Below are 20,387 nucleotides of genomic sequence, written 5' to 3'. Positions count from 1 at the left end.
GGACTCTGAATAAGAATGTAAGTTCTGGCGTGTGTAACAGAGACCCAAAAAAGCAGTGGCTTGAGTAGAGGAGAGGCTGCTCTTAGCACAAGGTTGTCCTTGTGACTCAGACTCCTTTTAGCTTATTGCTCTGCCATTTCTAGGTGCTCTAGCCTGCATAGTCCAAGATGGCTCGAGCACATTGGATTCCAGTCAGTAGAAAGGGAAAAGGAAAGGGATATACCTTTTCTTTCCTGGGATGACTCAGAAGTTGCTTACCTCACTTGCACGCTTGTCCCATTGGCCTAAAGTTAGCTGAAAGAATGACTGACATGGATAATTTTTATCTGGTGCATATATGCGTGTGTGTTCTATTACTATCAAAGGAAGGCAAGACAGGTATTGGGTGCAATATATATATGTGCATTCTCTGCCACAGCACTGTACATTCCGCTGGCTTCTAGATGCTGGTGCACGCCATCTGTTCTAAGCCCCTTTCCCTTTTCTGTCAACACACTCTGCTCTAGTCTCAAGACCCAAAATACAATTCACGTCACCAACTCTGAAATCGTATTTCCAGTCCCAACTCTTCCAAGAAATTTAGGAATATATATCCAGTTGCCTCTGTGACCTTTCCACATTTACACCTGGATGGCCTAGATACATCAAATTTCATACGATTAGGGTAGCATGTTGACTCCGTCTTCCCGCCCTCTCCTATTATCACTCTAGTTCAAGCTGTCACCATCTTTCCCCTAGGCCTCTTAGTAACCTAACTGGTCTCCCAGCTTTCACTTTTGTCCACCTGTGGTCTCTTCCCCCATACAGCAGGCTGAGTTATCTTTTAAAAATGCAAACCCTCCCCCAATTTCTCACCTCTTTCACTATAAAATATCAACCCTTTACCCTGACTCACAAGGCATGATGTGGTCCAACCCACCTCTCGATCTCGCCTCATCCAGCTCTGGCTCTCCTACTACTCCTGCCAAAATGACTTCCTTTCTAGCCTGTAAACACACTAATATCTTTCCTACCTTAGGGCCTTTTCACTCACTGTTCTCTGTTCTTGAAACAATACTTCTAATTCTTACATAGCTATTTTTTGACATTCGGATTTCAGCTTAAATGCCACCTCTTCAGATTGATAAGGCTCCAATTCATTATTCTGAATATTTATAAATAAAACGAAAAGATCAAACATTCAGTCTGGCTTTCCTATAGCATACTACATTTCAGGGTAACCAAATAGTTGACATGGGGAGAGTTCTTTTTTTGTATAGAAGAGTCATAGCTAATGAATGCAGAAACAATTTCAGGATTAGAAAATGGACTTTTTGCAACCCCTATTGAAATAATGGATCTTGGCAATAGTTTGGCAATAGCTGCTAAAACTATTAGGCAAAAAGTTCACGTGGAATTTTTATAATAGATGGATCAGTCTGGCAACTCTTGAACTCACTGATCAATCTTAATATCTCTAAAAGCAGAACAAACACACGAGGTCTACATTCTGATTTGATGGAATAGAAAACACAAAGCACCATCTTGTCCCCTTCATCCTCCTCTGCCCCTCCCCCCCGAATTTGAACCTAAATCTAACTAAGCCTCTAGTTCTGTCTGTTTACAGGAAATACGAGGGTGGAAGAATATGTTAAATAATATCATGAGGATATGCCAGAATGTGTGAAATTCTTCAAGACAAATACCCTAACAAATAAATGGCTTAGGGAAAAACAAGGGGGTGGTATCTATTATAAATTTTTTAAAAATTCAAGAGATATATAGTCCACATGCATTGTATGAACTTTGATCCTAATCTGGAAAAAAAATCATGGATAATTCTGAGACCAAATGAGGAAACATGAGTATGGACAGCATCTCACGTGGTAATTTAGTTGGGTGTGATAATTTTGTGATGTGTTTTTTAAAAATTCCCTATGAGTAGATACTGAGCTCTTTAAGAATGAAATGATATGATTTCTAGGATTTGCTTTAAAATACTTGAGCAAAAAAAGAGGCAAGAGAGTAGATAAAACAAGAATTGCATAATGTTACTAATTGATGAAGCTGGGTAATGGATACATGGGGGTTGGGGGGAGGACATTACAATGTTCTCTCTGTTTTGAATATGTTTGAAAGTTTCCATAATAAAAAGTTTTAAAAAACATTAGTACTCAAAGAGTTTTTTTCCTGTCACCTATTTGAAAGTGACTATATTCAATCACTATCATATTACCCTATTTTAGTTCTCTGCTTTGTACTTATAATGATCTGATTTTTTCTCATTTTTTTTATGTATTTGTTTCTCCATCTAGAATGAGAGCAGAGGCCTTGCCTTGTTCAACACTATAACCTCAGTGCCCAAAATGGTACCAGATACTATTAGTTGGTATATAGTATTTTTTGAATGAGTTAAATGTGGGACTGAAAAAGGAGGTAGTTTCAGGTCAAATAAAGTGGAATCATCTTATATAGCATATAGTCAGCATATACTGCTTCCTATCTTAAATTATGATGATGAAAAAAAAAAATAGGTTTAAGGCTGGCCTGGAAAAATTTCAAGTAAATTAAGGAGGAAGCGAAGGATGTTTGTCAGGTGTCTCTTATTTTGTGGAGGTGGTTAAATTTATTTGATGCCTGTCATAAAATACATATTTTGGTAATTTTTATGTTGTTTTGGTTTTTAAGATGAAAAATGCTGTTATGTTACTATTGGCCTTAAAATGAGAATATTTGATCCTGGCCTTTTAAAAGCTGTCGTTTGAGGATGGCCCTCCATCTTGGAGACCTTTGAAATGAGGCCTGTGAAGAAAAGAGCAGTCCGAATTAAAGTGTGCATTGCTGTTTTGAACTGGAAATTGCCTCTAGCTTAGTTAACTAATAAAACCTTATTTAATTAAAAATAACACAAAATGCATATGTGTTTCTTTATTCTGTAATTATGTTTCATAATTATGCATGTTGAGATGTCCAAGCCTAGAGTTCAGGAAGAGGACTGGGCTGGAGATGTGAGGGTCATTGAATGGTGACTGAAATCACAGGAGAAGATGACATCATCCAAGGTTGAATGTGGAGAGTGAGAAGATAAAAGGGCCAACCAAGGACAAAATTCTAAGGAATGAACAGAAGAGGAAGACTCAACAGAGACTTAAAAGTAGTGGCCAGAGGTAGAAAGGCAATAGGGAGAGTGAAGTGGTGTCATGGAAGCCTAGGGAAAGAGGGTTTCAAAGAGGAGAACACGGACAACAATATCCAATGTTAATTGATTAAGATTAGTTCTGAGATGTTAACACCTGCTTAAGCCACATGGATATTATTGAGATCCTGAGGAGAGTAGTTCTGCTGGTATGCTCAGGGCTGAAACCAACCTGACAACGTTTTACGGTGGGAACGAGGGGATCTTTCAAGAAGTTTGGCCATGAAGGGCAAGAAAGCGCCAGGGATTGAGTAGCTTAGGACATAGAAGAGATTGGAAAATATTTACATGTGGATGGGAAGGAGCTAGAGAAGAGAGTTGCCGAACTGTTTGTAATTCCCACAGGATCCATGAGTACGGGGCCTCCAGGTTTGGTTCACGATGTTCATCTTCAGTCTTCCCAGAGATGCGGCTAAACCCAATGAACTTAAGTGCTAATCAACTTCCAGATTCTGCTGAACGAAAACCTTAACCTTAACCTTAATCTTCTAACCAAACTGCCCCATCATAGAATTAATCACATCCTCATTTGTCTCCCCACCTTAACCTGCGAGAGACTCTTCAAACTTTATTGCACTGATTTGTATGTCTCTTTTCTCCAAAAGCTGTGTTTTATTCATCTTACATGCCCTGTGCACAGCACTGTGGCTGACACACTGTAGTGGTCAATAAACAGCAATAGCCTTCATTAAATAAAAACCTTCATTTCTTTTTTTTTTTTTAAAGATTTTATTTATTCATTTTTTTCCCCCCAAAGCCCCAGCAGATAGTTGTATGTCATAGGTTCACATCCTTCTAGTTGCTGTACGTGGGACTCGGCCTCGCGCTGGACGGAGAAGTGGTGCCTTGGGGCGCGCCCGGGATCCGAACCCAGGCCGCCAGCATCAGAGCGCGCGCACTTAACCGCTAAGCCACAGAGCCGGCCCAAAAACCTTCATTTTTAAAAACCAGGTATTCTATGTTATCATATTGGATCTTCACAACAACCCTGTGAAAAAAGCACTGTAAGTATTCTCATTTTACATAAGGAACCCGATACTTAGGTAACTTGTTCAAAGTTGCACAGTAAGTTGGAGAGCCAGGACTCAAACCCAGTTTGTTTGCAAGATTCATGCTCTTAATCTCACTATACTCAATGAGTGATTGAATAAGTGAGTGGATGGGTATAAAGGAATTCAAAAGGAAAAAATTCTCACAACTGAACTACTCCTTGTTAAACATAACACATATTCAGAGTATCTGGTTGCTCAATACTTTTTGTATGGGAAAAAAAAGAATGGAGCAGTTGCAAAACAAATTATGTAAACTTCCTTATGGTCAACCACTAGAGCCCCGTTTCTTAGTCTTCCTTTCTAGAAAACAGAAAAGATTAACGTCCATCCTCTCTCTGTTCATCTGTGTACACATTGTTCCAAGAGCTTAATGGTACTAAAAAGATCAGCTCTTCACAGGAAAGGAAAGTGCCTTTTGCTTTAAAACTATTACCTGCAGTGACCACACAAACCCATTTATCCAGTCCTACTCCAGGCAAAATGTTGGTTGCACCTATAACTACCTTAGAGCCGCCTAGAGCAGTGTGCACAGCCCGAGCTTGCAGTATGTGCTGGGTGTGACTGCCACACAGCCTCTGAAAAGAAAAAGTGGTCCCCCGATACCACCAGCCCAGGACCATTGGTCCTGCTGGTATATTCGAGCCATCCCATGCCTGAAATAACCTGAAGTTGATTCTCGGAGTGTTTGGACCTCAAATTTTCTCCAGGCATTGATTCATAATTTTACATCACCGTTCAATCCTAGGATCCAGGAAACCTAGAGTCGGAACTTCAGTGATTTGGAATCACTCATTTGCCTCGTCTAGTTGGGGAGCAGTATAGAGTAATGTATCCAAGTGTGGGGCTTGGACAGGTGACTCTCTGTACTTCAATTTTTCTCATCTGTAAAACGGAAGTGATGATAGTTCCTACTCAATAAGCTTCTCTGGAACTTCCATTACAGAAACAGTCTTGACCTGCCTTGGCCCCCATACTTCTTAGGACTTGCAGAATTCCCTCCAGAATTCCCTCCAGAAAGGATTTAGTTCTGGCTATTAAATGAGAATCCTTGGGAGGACTCAGGAAGCCGACTCCAGACTGAACTTCTAGGACTGACCTCAAAAGCCCCAGTGCAGCACTATGCCCAGAAGCCCCAGTGCAGCACTATGCCCAGAAGCCCCAGTGCAGCACTATGCCCAGAAGCCCCAGTGCAGCACTATGCCCAGAAGCCCCAGTGCAGCACTATGCCCAGAAGCCCCAGTGCAGCACTATGCCCAGAAGCCCCAGTGCAGCACTATGCCCAGAAGCCCCAGTGCAGCACTATGCCCAGAAGCCCCAGTGCAGCACTATGCCCAGAAGCCCCAGTGCAGCACTATGCCCAGCCCCAGTGCAGCACTATGCCCAGAAGCCCCAGTGCAGCACTATGCCCAGAAGCCCCAGTGCAGCACTATGCCCAGAAGCCCCAGTGCAGCACTATGCACTATGCCCAGAAGCCCCAGTGCAGCACTATGCCCAGAAGCCCCAGTGCAGCACTATGCCCAGAAGCCCCAGTGCAGCACTATGCCCAGAAGCCCCAGTGCAGCACTATGCCCAGAAGCCCCAGTGCAGCACTATGCCCAGAAGCCCCAGTGCAGCACTATGCCCAGAAGCCCCAGTGCAGCACTATGCCCAGAAGCCCCAGTGCAGCACTATGCCCAGAAGCCCCAGTGCAGCACTATGCCCAGAAGCCCCAGTGCAGCACTATGCCCAGAAGCCCCAGTGCAGCACTATGCCCAGAAGCCCCAGTGCAGCACTATGCCCAGAAGCCCCAGTGCAGCACTATGCCCAGAAGCCCCAGTGCAGCACTATGCCCAGAAGCCCCAGTGCAGCACTATGCCCAGAAGCCCCAGTGCAGCACTATGCCCAGAAGCCCCAGTGCAGCACTATGCCCAGAAGCCCCAGTGCAGCACTATGCCCAGAAGCCCCAGTGCAGCACTATGCCCAGAAGCCCCAGTGCAGCACTATGCCCAGAAGCCCCAGTGCAGCACTATGCCCAGAAGGACTGCTGCTCATGCCATGACCTGGCAGTGGCCTGGAGAATCTGGAAGCTGCTTTTGCTTCACAATATATATACATAAACCAACAAAATGAATGCTGTGTGCCCTCACCCACTTAACTCCTTTTTGAATCTAAGTATCAAGTGGGTAATAACAGGCATCTGATTGGTAATAACTGATTGATAAGAACTTAATTTAAACTTCAGCTTCAAAAAAGTCTGGGATTTTTGTTTTTTGGGTTTTTTTTTAGGGGTGGAGGGTATTTTTGCTTTCTAGCCTCTGCTGTTCAGGAAACCATGCTAGAAGGAGGTTGGACTAGATGCTGAGCAAGCCAATCCACATTTTCTGCCATAAAGTGTTAGTGATTCCTGTTATCTAGTTGAACTCATCTTACAAATGAATTAGGCTCAGAGAGATTGAGTGCGAGTTTCTTCCTTCGGTTCAATGTTATTTCTCTAACATGCTGGTTCTCCGTTGATCCACAAATGCTTCATTTGGGCTATAAATTTTTCATTCTATTTCTCTTTGGAATGTTATCTGAAATATTTTCTCAGTGTTTAATTTGCGTGTTGTAATAATTACACTGAATTCTACAGATTGAATTTATTTATCTATTTACTTATTTTTGTGAGGAAGATCGGCCCTGAGCTAACATCCGTGCTAATCCTCCTCTGTTTGCTGAGGAAGACTGGCTCTGAGCTAACATCTATTGCCAATCCTCCTCTTTTTTTTTTTCCCCAAAGCCCCAGTAGATAGTTGTATGTCATAGTTGCACATCCCTCTAGTTGCTGTATGTGGGACACGGCCTCAGCATGGCCGGAGAAGCGGTGCGTCAGTGGGCGCCTGGGATCCGAACCCGGGTCGCCAGTAGTGGAGTTCGCGCACTTAACCACTAAGCCACGGCGCCGGCCCTTCAGATTGAATTTAGACGTGCCAAAATCATTCTAAAAGTCACCTTTATTTCTCCCTGCCCCAACTTTTTTTTCTTTCAGATTTCTGAACTGTCGCTTCAGTTTTAAGCTAAAGGCAATCAAAGGAAAGGAATTCATCTTTATTTCAGATCCCTATTTCAGACAATACATGGTGGGCTTTTACCAAACTGGCTCATTTTTTCTTCTGAACTATTTCCAGAGCCATCTTCATAGTAAGAGTTGAAACTTTCTCTTTTTAATTAAAGTCTACTTCCTCTGTTCTAGAAACTTGCACAGAGTGGGAAAAGTAAACAGTTTAGTGCTTTACCATTTGACTATAAAAGAATAAAGTTTTAGTCATAAGTTTATACTCCAGTGTGGTTTCCTATCCCAAAAAACAAACCAATCCTCTTTATTATATTCAGCCAATTTTCTTTTCTTTTTTACTGAGGTATAATTAACATATAACATTATATTAGTTTCAGGTATACAACATAATGATTCTATATTTGTATATATTGTGAAATGATAACCATAATAAGTCTAGTTAACATCCGTCACCACAGTTACAAAAAATTTTTTTTTTCTTGTGATGAAAAATTTTAAGATCTACTCTTTTAGCAACTTTCAAATATACAGTATTATTAACTATAGTCACCATCTGTACATTACATCCCCATGACTTATGTATTTTATAACTGAAAGTTTGTACCTTTTGATCCCCTTCACCTAACCCTCCAGCCCACCCTCCTCTGCCTCTGGCAATCACCAATCTGTTCCCTGTGTCTATGAGCTCATTTCATTTCTTGTTTTTTAGATGCTACATTTAAGTGAGATCATACAGTATTTGTTGGTCTCTGTCTGTTTTATTTCACTTAGCATAATGCCCTCAAAGTCCACCCATGTTGTTGCAAATGGCAAGATTTCACGTTTTTATGGCTGAATAATATTCCATTGAATAAACATACCACATCTTCTTTATCCATTCATCCATCAGTGGATGCTTAGGTTGTTTCCATATCTTGGCTACTGTGAATAATGCTGCAATGAATGTGGAGGTGCATATATCTTTTTGAGTTAGTGTTTTTGTTTCCTTCAGATAAATATTCAGAAGTAGAATTGCTAAATCCTATGGTAGTTCTATTTTTAATTTTTTGAGGAAACTCCTTACTGTTTTCCACAGTGGATGAACCAATTTACATTACCACCAAGAGTGCACCAGGGTTCCCTTTTCTCCACATGCTCACCAACACTTGTCTCTCGGTTTTTTGATAATAGCCATTCTAACAGGTGTGAGGTGATACCTCATTGTAATTTTGATTTGCATTTCCCTGATGATTAATGATGTTGAAGACCTTTTCAAGTCCCTGTTGGCCATCTGTATGTCTTCCTTGGAAAAATGTCTATTTAGATCCTCTGCCCATTTTTTAATCGGATTGTTTTTTTGCTATTGAGTTGTATGAGTTCTTTATATATTTTGGGTGTTAACCCGTTATCAGATATATGATTTGCAAATATTTTATCCCATTCTGTAGGTTGCCTTTTCATTTTGTTGTTTTCGTTTGCTATGCAGAAGCTTTTTAGTTCAATTTAGTCCCATTTGTTTATTTTTGCTGTTATTGCCTTTGCTTTTGGTGTCAAATCCAAAAAAATCATTGCCAAGACTGACGTCAAGGAGCTTACCACCTTTGTTTCCTTCTAGTGTTATGGTTTCAGGTCTTTAATCCATTTTGAGTTAATTTTTGTGTATGATGTAAAATAGTGGTCCAGTTTCATACTTTTGCATGTGGCTGTCCAGTTTTCTCAAATGGTGATTTATTGAAGAGACTGCCCTTTCCCCGCTGTATATTCTTGGCTCCTTTGTTGTAAATTAATTGACCATATATGTGTGGGTTTAATTCTGGGCTCTATATTCTGTTCCATTGATCTATGTGTCTGTTTTTATGCCAGTACCATACTGTTTTGATTACTAAGCTTTGTAATATAGTTTGAAATCAAGAAGCATGATGCCTCCAACTTGGTTCTTCTTTCTCAAGATGGCTTTGGCTATTTGGGGTCTTTTGTGGTTCCATACAAATTTTAGGATTGTTGTTCTATTTCTGTGAACAGCCAATTTTCAAAGGGAAACTTAAGGTTCAAAGAACTTTCTTCACAGTTGAGTTTTATACTATGAAAAATATAAGAGAAATTAATTGCTACTTTGTCCAAAGGAGGAGCATTCGGCTCATTATATAATGCTTGACCAGCATTTGAAATCAAGGTTGATGTTTATTCATTCAATAAATATTTATTGATTCCCCCATTACTGGTCACTAGGCATTGTGCTCAGTGCAGACAAGAAAGGAAAGACGATGTCACTGCCTCCATAGAGCCTACAATCCAGTAGGGGGACATATAAGTCACTTGGTAATGACATTATAAGTGTGATCGAGACTCCTCTAGGGGGAGGACAAGGTGCTCTGGGAGTACATGAGAAATCCAGGCTGGAGAGTCAGTGAAGACTTCCTGGAGGTCTTGGTATTTAGGTTGATACTGGGTATGAGTTAGCAAGTGAAGAGGGGCCAGGAAAGGTTCTAAGTGAGAGAGGAATATTTGAGTTTGCCCACAGATGAAACAGCATGGCACTTGTGAGGAAATGAAACCTCATTGTAGCTGGGGGATATGTATAAACTGCAGTGGAGTAGATGGACAGAAATTAGGAAAGAAAGAATCATATTATGATACAGGCCTTGTAGGCACTATTCAGAAAGGGTTATCATCGGGACAGATCTAAGTTTTGTGGGACTGGAAGTATATACAGTGTTGGGAGCCATGATTTTATATTTATGGCTTCAAAGTTAAGTTCAGAGCCTACCTTGGAAGGTGCCTGTGCAAGTGCATCTCAAGTTTCATTAGCTTTCTGGTAAATTGCCTCTGCCTCAGAGCCACTGAAGCATCTTCACCGGAGAGAGATGTGATTAGATTTGCACATGGAGAATGGATCGAGGGTGCAGGACTGAAGGCAGCAGCGCCAGCTTGGAGCCGCCTCAGCAACTGTGTGCCATGATAAAGGCCTCAACTAGGATATGGCAGTTAGGAGAGTGAAAAGTGGATAAAGAAGCACTATTTAGATGGGAGAAGCAAAGGACTGGGACCGACTACGTGTGGCCCATAAGGGGCCATATACCAATCACATCATAGGAATGTCTCCCCATCAGTGTGATTTCTACTTATCTTCCAAGGGCCTTTTCCAATTAAAAAGCCCTTTTCCTTATTTGTGCCCTGCTCTTTTCACACAGTGTTTCCTCCTCTCTGACCCCCTTGGGCTCTGTACACACCTCCATCTTATGCTTGTTTCATTGCATCAGTGCAAGGCGTGTCTTATTCACCTCTTATATCTTATACCTCCAGAGTCTACACAGTGGAGAATCAACGAATGGTTTGCTTTGCTCTATTCAAAGATGTTTAGAACAATATAAAATATCAAGAAGCTTCTATTAGTGATTGAGATCCAACCTAAGATCTGTTGTTTTTTTTTTCCCCCCAAGGCCCCAGTAGGTAGTTGTATGTCACAGCTGCACATCCTTCTAGTTGCTGTATGTGGGACGTGGCCTCAGCATGGCCGGAGAAGTGGTGCATCGATGTGCGCCCGGGATCCGAACCCGGGCCGCCAGCAGTGGAGCGCGCGCACTTAACCTCTAAGCCACGGGGCCGCCCCAAATCTGTTGTTGATATGAATTGCCATTGGGCTCCAACATAACAAAGGTGTCCCTCTGACAACCACCACAAGAATCATCCCTTATTTAAGTTTATTCATTCCTAATCTACAGAGAACTTCCACACACATGCCGTCACCTGAAATTTACAAGCATTTTGAAAATTAGCACTTGGAGGTAGCGAGAGGCCTGGGACTAGTCCTCATTTTGCTACTAACTAGTAGTGTGACCTTGGACAAGTTATTTCACCTCACTAGTGATATGTGAACATTTCACCCTAACGGTCTCATCTGTAAAATGAAGGAGTTACAGCAGTTCATTCATTTTTAGCCTTCATTTTCAAACAAGATCTTCAGTGTTACTCCAACACATAACAGACAATCAGAGCAGAAGCAGGCTGGGGGCCCAGTTTGTTGCTCACTGGAGCTACTTCTGAGGTCTTCCATAGAAGCCCCTGGCCTACATAGTTTGATGTCCATGCTACCAGAGGACCCTTAAAATGCCATTTTAGAGCTGTCATTGAATATTTACCATCTGCAGTATGCAGATAGAAGAACAGGATGATAGACTTAATGTCACAGAGCTAAAATGGGGTATCAGAGCCAAGACCCAGGCCTGTATTGTATACTGAAGAGCAGACCACCCCTCACATTAACACATTAGAACAGTGAGAGAAGCTGATTGCATAGCAGATAATATTTGTTGGGCCACAGCAATGTAGGCGGGGCTGAGAGTTCTGAGTCCATCATTAAGTTTGCTGGTGTCTTATAGCCATAGAGCTAGAAGGAACCACAGAGACAATAAGGTCATTCCAGAGAAATCTCTGACAAATCAACCAAGTCTCTGCTTAAATACCTTCAGTGAGGTATTCAACATGATTGACGTGTTCCTCTGGGAGCTCCATGTAACTTTTCCAGCCTAGACTTGACTTTTGGAGCAGTATAGAACAAACTAGCCTTTCTAACATCTCTAAGAGGACTGGACCCAATTCTTTTGTGGTTTTGTCACCTATGTCTATTTAAAACAAAATATCTTTTTGCAGAATCTTAAATTCAACATAACATCACTTCAACTTGATTTTTCTTACTCTTATTAAATACTTTGCATACCAGTGATCTTCCCTCTTTCTCATGTCTCAAAACATTTATCATTTCAAATAATGGCTGTGCCAGCCATAGCTGTTGCAGATCAGAGAAAGGGCATGAGAACTGTCTGATACTCTGCAGAGGAAATGACAAGCTTTATGGTCACCTTTTCCCTCCTTCTCTTTCACCAGGTGCGAGCTTGAGCCTCCCAGAATGGCAGTTAGAAGTGCCTCCAGCCAGAGAAATGCCAGTGAGGGTTATGAATGTAAGTTTATGCCTGTGAAAGATGCTGGGAGGCCTCCATTCAGATCAACTGAATGGTGCTTTTGCAGTGACAACTTGAAATCTTGAGAGCCTGGTGAAAGGAGTATGTGTAAATATCTGGGAGATGGAGAGTGAGGAGGTATTTAGGGGCCAGGTAATCTTTCAGTAGCTCCACAATTGGCAGATGAGATTAAAACTCCAGCAACAGGAAAAGTCAGGACCATTGACAATTAAAAATATTGGCATGGGCCACAGAGGCCTCTTGGCTGGATTAGGACCAGATGGGTAATAGGCTGACCCCCTCAGCTGTTCATCTTGGTAATTAAAGTAAATCTTGCACCTGTGATACAAAATGAGCTCAGAAACCAAAGACAACCATGGGTAAAGTATGTTTGTTGCTTTGAACACAAAGGCTTACTATCAAGAGGCATCTAGTTTAAGCATTTAGTTTGGAGGAAGGGCCAAAGAACAATTTCTAGCTATTAACTCCTTATCACCTGGGCTGACTTAAAAATAATTCAAAAACTTACTCTGAAGAACTTTCAAGAAGCCAGATACAAGTATTGCATTAAATAATTTTTAATTTAGTAATTGAACACAATTTAGTAATTTCTATTTGAAAACTACAACTAAAGTCAGTCCTGAGGCAGCCTCCTGTGTAATAAGCTTCAACAGCATGGCTTAGTGGAAAACAGCACTGGATTGAGTGATCAAGAGATCTGAGTTAGTCCCATCTCTGCCACTAAGTGAACTTGGACAGATCTTTTGGTTTCTCTGATCTACAAAATGGGGAGATTGGACGAGAGTGCTCAAATTTAGATTCCATGAAACTTTAATCAAATCTTGAACTCAGAATAATAGCAGAGATAGTCAATGAAAAGTGGCTTCCAGTGAGTCTTGATGAAGAAGCCACAATAAATAACCAAGATTTCAACTGCTTAAAGATGCTAGCATGCACAGGATGAATCCACTTTATCTTCATAGAAATTGCCTTGCATGGCTAATATTCCTAACTTGCTAAAATGTAGGCCCAAACAGGAGCTGGCTTCAACTTGTACCATCAGCTCAACAAGGTAGGTGTCCACCTATGTATGGAGAGTTTTTCACACCTTAAGAAATAAGTAGAAGTCCTGCCCAATCACTGATTTAGAATGTATTGTTTTCAAAGTATGCTGGATTCCTTTCACTGGTAAGATCTGGCCATGATTTTTTGAATTTCTAAGTATTAGTAATTTTGCCATACTAAATATGATTAAGTTGTTGCAATTGAACACTCCACATCTCAACAAGATTTTAGTAGAAAATGAGCCAACCATAACCTCCATTTATGATATAACAGCCTTGGAGGAGAGAGACAAATAAGGACTAGGTTCTATTCAGGTGGAGAGAGAATGCTAGAGGGAGCTGAGCCCCCAATGTGGAATTGCTGGGGATTCCCTCTTCCCTGCTAAGTGAAAATGTTCCAGTAGTCAGATTAAATGATTCCCCAAAAGGGTCATTAACAATACATCCAATTTCAAACACACCTGTCCCTTATCAAGAACACCCAGACTGTGAGGCCAGGGGTGGAGAAAAGAGGAGTTGAGCCACTGCCATACTTGACCCTTTGACTAGGCATTTTTCCTTATTTCAGTCTTGGCAATTGAGTTAAACTGATTAAACCACATGCGTGGCTTAGGGAGAATTTAGAAAAACTAGCATTTTAATTCCTTATAGTTTTAATACCTACAGTGTAAGCTCCATTCCCTAAAAAAACCAAACATACCCTCTGTCCCCAGATTAATCTTTAAAATCAGTTCCGCTGATCCAAGCTTTTTCAATGTATAGAAAACAAAAAATAAACCAACATGTTGACATATCTGAGTGACAGGGGCTAGGTGGGTTTTTTTTTTCTCCTTTATGCTTATCTGCATTTTTCTAGTTAATCCATTTTTGTAACCAGGAAAATGAAAAGATTAAGCAAATCATATTACTATACCTGGACCACAACTATATTTAAATAATAAGGCATAGCAAAACAGCGGAAAAGAAACAATAACATACTGGTGGTTATTTCTGGGTGGCTTATGGGTGTTTTCAGTACGCATATTCCAGATGTTCTACAATGTGCTTGTACTGACCTTTGATAATTGCAAAAACTATTGCTTGCAGAGCAAGTCCCTACTGAATGGGAAGTTCTGTGGTCCATCACTAGAAACTGGGGAGCACAGAGGGGGAGGAAGACTGCTCTCGATCCACACCTGGGAAGATGGAGAGGTGTGGTGCTGGGGACCAACAATGGTGCCCAGGAGGAGGCACTGAACTAAGATTTCTTCTTTCTGGGTCTCACTCTGGGTAGGATAGTTCTGCCTGCCTGGAGTATACCTTTCACCACTAGCCTAGTGATCTTGTATTTGGGTTATAGTCTTCTTGTGTTTGTTTCTCTCTGGTGTTCTCCCCCAGCTACGAGTAGTACTGTTTGAGTACCCTACATTTTGTGCAACGGAGTACCCTACCATTGTCTTGGTGGCCCAATACCCATCCCCCTTCCGTGGTCTACAGAAATGACAGTGGAGGTCTGATCTTCTAGAGGGGAAAGTTGCTCTCTGGACCAGAGTCTGCTCACCAGGCCACCAAAGGAGACTGTCCTTTTAATCTAGTGCTAACCTCTTTACAGATGTCTAAGAACCATGACACCTGTTTTAGAGCAGTGCAGTTGAGCATGGTTTCAAGTCCCCCGTACAAACTACCTAGCTGGTAAAAGGGCAAAATTTTGTTGGTCTTTGCTTACATTGCCCAGCAGTCAAGAGAACTTAAATCAATGTTCCTCAAGGAGTGATACGCAAACCACCTACACATCACATTCACAGGGGGAGGGAGGGCAGATGCTTGTTAAAAAAATTCCTGGATATTCCCAAGGCCAATAATCTCCATTTTAAATATTCTTTTTTAGTATCCCACGAAGTAAAAATAAGAATTGTAGATATACAGATTCTATAAAATGAAATGTTAACAACCGAAAATTGAAATCTGTTGATCTACTGCTAATTATTTGCCAGCATCATCATCTCTGCTCAATAAGCTCATTGAGGAAAAACACATACTTAAACATTTTTCTCTCTCTCAAGCCAGTGCCTTTCAAGGTCCACTCATCACTTCTTGTTTTTTAATACATATATTTATTAATAGATCATATACACCTCCTTTCAAAGTGCAAACTAAATAAGTTCTTGATATCAACCGTGGTTCTCAAAAGCTTTGCTATTTTGACTTTATTAAAAATAAAAAAACTAATGAAAAGAAAAACAAAACAAGGACCTCTATCAGCTTTATTAGCTGCAATATGCATTATTTGCAATTGTATATTATAAATTATAAATTACATATAACATGTAATTGTAACAAAAAATTTAGTTTTGAAAAATGTTTTATTCAAGAATTACATAATTTCAAATATCTTCCAAAATACAGTTTCCTAGATTGCTACAAAAGAAAGCAAATTCAATAAGAAATTTAAATCATTAAATATGTTTCACTAGTATATACATACAGAATGCCAAGCAATTAATATTTAGCCCTGGAATGCGTACCATGTCTTTCATTTCCTTATTAAAGGCTCAATCCAGCACTTTGTATAGCTATGTACAATAGGCAAAGTTCAGTGTTTAAGAGTTTGACATTAGCTGCCTCAATTTATAGCTGTGGTAGTTTGTCCACAGGAGTGTCAAATTTGAAGTCTGTAGGAAACAGATCTGGGGCTCGAGGATAGATTAGTCTGTAGGACTGTCTGATTGTAACATCAGCAACACCAGCAATATCTCCAATTTCTAAAAGACAAAAATCACAATATTAAGTATAACTTCCATCCTACCTCCCCTTCTACTACCTGCATTCCAATTTGTGAGATAGATATGATGGTATAAAATGCCAAAGTGAAAAAAACAAAACCAAAAATACTGATTTTTAAAAACTGATAATGGAAATACATACTAAAACGTAGAAAGCAAGGCCAAAGTTAATAACAACAATAATAATGGTGGTAGTACTTAATACCTCAAAGGGTTGTCAGATTAGTATTAAAAGGCTGACTATAAGGTTGACTATATGTAAAGCATTTGAATGGTGCTCAGGCCATAGCACTATGAGTGATAACTATTATACAGTCACATGTCACTTAACAACGGGGATACGGTCTGAGAAAGGCATCGTTAGGTGACTTTGTTGTTTTGTGAACGTCACAGAGTGTACTTAAGGGGAACAAAATTTGCCACCCCAAAATGTGTCTCTTTAACAAGAGGATTGTTAGGCTGGCTATTTTTAAGAAACACAAGACTCAAAGTTTTTCTTGTTATCTCCCCTTAACTGCCTAGAAATTCAGATAAAAAAACCTGTCTCAATGGGGCTGGCCTGGTCGCGCAAGCAGTTAAGTGTGCGCACTCTGCTGCGGCGGCCCGGGGTTCGCTGGTTCGGATCCCAGGCGCGCACCAATGCACCGCTTGTCAAGCCATGCTGTGGCGGCATCCCATATAAAGTGGAGGAAGATGGGCATGGATGCTAGCCCAGGGCCAGTCTTCCTCAGCAAAAAGGAGGAAGACTGGCAGATATTAGCTCAGGGACAATGTTCCTCACAAAAAAAAAAAAACCTGTCTGGAAACAAGCAATCATCTTAGCATAACATGAACTAGGTGGTAGACGGGGAGGAACCAAGAAAAGCCTGTCTGTTGGGGTCCCCTGTGTTGTTCTGTTTCTGTGTGGCCAAACACTTGTTTTCCAAACACTTGCTCCTTTTCACTTGCCTGTGAATTGCCTTCCTTCCTTTTGAAGTCCCTGACTCTCCCCACCCCCAACATCTTTTGTCTTTAGCTGAGGATGGTATTTAAGGTGAGGGCTTCAGCCATTCGGGTGAGTTACTTGATTTTCCTGGATTTCTCCCACGTATATGTGTTATTAAACTTTTGTTTTTCTCCTATTAATCTGCATCATGTCAATTTAATTCTCAGACCAGCCAGAAGAACCTAGAAGGGCAGAAGAAAATTTCTTCCTCCCCTACAGAACTTACACAAACCTAGATGGTATAGCTTACTGCACAACTAGGCTACATGGTACTCATCTTATGGGACCACCAACATATATGCAGTCCATTGTTGACTGAAACGTCATTATGCGGTGCATGACTGTATTGGTAATCATATTTAGAACTGACTTCTCCTTTTTCTTCACAGTAAATATTTTTTTTTTTTGAGGAAGATTAGCCCTGAGCTAACATCTGTTGCCAATTCCCCTCTTTTTGCTGAGGAAGACTGGCCCTGGGCTAACATCTGTGCCCATCTTCCTCTACTTTATATGGGACACCAGCCACAGCATGGCCTGACAAGCAGTGGGTGGGTCCACACCTGGGATACAAACCTGCAAATCCTGGGCCACCGAAGCAGAGCTCACGAACTTAACCGCTACACCACCGGGCCAGCCCCCCACAGTAAATCTTTTTTTATCCATGAATACATTCTTGTAAAGAAGTTCACTTCATTATTTCCATATTTAAAAGTTCCCCTGCAATATCTCACCCTGGCTAACTTCCGTTAAAAGTTGCTTCCGTTAAGACGTTAAAACCAAAATGGGATGATACTATAAATACTGTTCTACCACCTTTTTTTTCTATTTAATACATCTGAGATCAAACAGCTGTATATCGTAGCATAATATAGATGTTTTTCACTCTTACGAACACATACTTGAGCATATATATTGAGCTCATGAGTATTTCTACAGTCTATTACAAAATCCTAGCATCCACTTTTATCCTTCAAGGTCAGTCACATTTTTCCTTTTTATTAAAAGAAGTCCCAAAGGAATGCCACTTAACAATTATTTGGTTAGTTATAAATACTTAACCAAAATGGATTTTGTTTTCTTTCTGTGAGGAAGATCAGCCCTCAGCTAACATCTGATGCCAATCCTCCTCTTTTTGCTGAGGAAGATTGGCCCTGGGCTAACATCTGCGCCCATCTTCCTCTACTTTATATGGGACGCCGCCACAGCATGGTTTGACAAGCAGTGCATCGGTGCATGCCCAGGATCCAAACCTGTGAACCCTGGGCCACCGAAGCAGAGCGTGCAAACTTAACCGCTATGCCACGGGGCCAGCCCCCAAAATGGATTTTTTTAAACACACCCTTTAACACAAACTCATTTTACCACCTTTTCATAGTCAGTTCAAATCAGTGAGGTTTTATGGATTTTCAGTGTGGATGCCTGCCATCAGTGTGAAATTAGCTAATTTTAAATTTCCTTATCTTGTGTTGCATTACATTATTCTAGACAGATACCAGTGAATGTCAACTACAGGAATATCAACTGGCTGCTGGGCAGGGAAGAAAAAGGCCTTAAGAAAATGCTTCATGTCCAACACAAGCAGCAGAAAGTGCCAAGACAAACATTTTTGTGTTGTTGAAAGACTTTACAACTAGGAATGAAGGTAAGGATAATCTGCCTAGCTGCACCTTCTCAGCTACACCAGAAGACTCAAAATTTCCTTAAAGAATATGAGTGGAGGCCAAAGGGAATAGATAACGGCACATTTAAATAACTAATGGTTGGCTTCTTTTTTCTAGTCATTCTTCTATATATGAATAGGGTATTACAAAGTTTTTGCAGCAAGTAATTGCACTACCTCACTTTTAAATTTAGAATTGACTGCTTTTTCTTTATAAATCTTTTTGAAGATCACAGAAGTAATTAATGAATACATGGTTGTAAAGAAATTCACTTAATACTTCTGTTTGAAGGTTCCCCTACAACACTAAATTCAAAAATGGCTTTAGAAGGTTGAACAACTTATGTCAGTATTTTCATTATGAAACTATGACTACCGTATCAAAGGAGAAACAGAACAGCTTCTCAGAATGTTCAAGCTTGATGGGCAACACATGTACAGTGTGCCTACCTGCAGGTCCCATGCCAGGCAGTGAGAAAGAAAGCATGGCCCACTCCTCTCAAGATTTAAAAGGTAAGTTTTGAGAGGAAAAAAAGGACTTTTCAAAATAACCAGGAACATTTACAGGAAAAAAATAAAAACTTCTAAAAATGAAAAATGTACAGACTAAAAATACTTAATTCAAATGGGAAAAAAGTCTGTACACAGGGTTGTGCCTCCAAATATTTTTATTTCTGAGCCACTTAAAAGCAAAATAATGTATTTTCTTAAGTTTTGACGCTAAGGAAATACCTCTGACATGGGTTCTGGATATTTACCTGTTTTGTACTTAAAATCAAAATACAATCACACACTTCAGCCTTCGCAATTTCATCACTACTCTTCCTGATGAAGAATCCTACCTTTTTGGGTCCTCTTCTCAGCTGATGCCTGTGAGGCCATGTAAATGGCTGCTGCCGCCACAGATATCGGGCTCCTTCCAGGAACCAAGTCCAGTTCCACAGCTTTACGGGCTATATGTGTAGCTGCCATCTGCACTTGTTTAGGAAGACAGAGGTTGGAACAAAACCTGGACATGAAGTCCCCAGTTGTAATCAAATCCACACTGGTTTCTAAAGCTTTCAAGATAAGTTTAAAACATCGACCAATTTCTTTCTTAGAAATTCGTGATACGGCACATATTTCTAAAAGAAAAAAAATTTAAATAAATAAATCCACATAAGCCACATAGTTCATTTAAAAATCTATCATTTCTGATTCTAACTGCAAAAAGTTCAATCATGCCTTCAAGATGAATCTCTAATTCTCTCACTGATACTTACCATGGAGCTAATTTAAAATTTCTAATTTAAAAGTTTATCACACTTTAAAGTTTTTTTAAAAAGTTAAATGTAGGTGTTAATATTTCAAAATATTAACTTCTCTGAAGTTTCAATTCATGCAAGTAACTTTCTTCAAGTAATCAAAAACTTCTTTGATATTTATATATTGATCTGTTTTAAGTATATCAAGGAGAGGAAAGAAAATACTCAAGCTCAAGAGCGCTCCTCAAGCTGCCCAACGCCCTGTGTACACGCCATCCCCACACTACAGCTGTAGCAGAATGAGACCCAACGCTTGACTGTTACTCTAAAAATTCAACTACCAAACACTTGCAGAATAAATTTAACAAAACCTTAGTTTTAGTTGTAATAACAAAAATGATGATAAAAGCCACTGCCTCTTCCCTTTGACGTAAGAAAACTTAAAAAATAAATATTCATGGATGAATGGAGGGT

General features: G+C 40.4%; 1 protein-coding gene across 1 annotated transcript in view; it reads right to left on the bottom strand.

The window, feature by feature from the left end:
- Window positions 1-15,105: 15,105 nt before the first annotated feature.
- Window positions 15,106-20,387, bottom strand: part of GTF2B (general transcription factor IIB) — a 30,941-nt gene continuing 25,659 nt past the window's right edge. The window contains exons 6-7 of the mRNA XM_004442904.3: window positions 19,512-19,793; window positions 15,106-16,003 (exon numbers count right to left, since the gene is read on the bottom strand). Of these exons, the coding sequence (XP_004442961.1) occupies window positions 15,870-16,003; window positions 19,512-19,793 (416 nt within the window). The 3' untranslated portion in view covers window positions 15,106-15,869. The remainder of the gene's footprint in view (window positions 16,004-19,511; window positions 19,794-20,387) is intronic.

The sequence above is a fragment of the Ceratotherium simum genome, chromosome 2, assembly GCF_057802395.1.
Source record: "Ceratotherium simum simum isolate JZ-2026a chromosome 2, ASM5780239v1, whole genome shotgun sequence".
NCBI lineage: Eukaryota > Metazoa > Chordata > Mammalia > Perissodactyla > Rhinocerotidae > Ceratotherium > Ceratotherium simum.
This window is presented reverse-complemented; position numbering and strand designations above follow the sequence as displayed.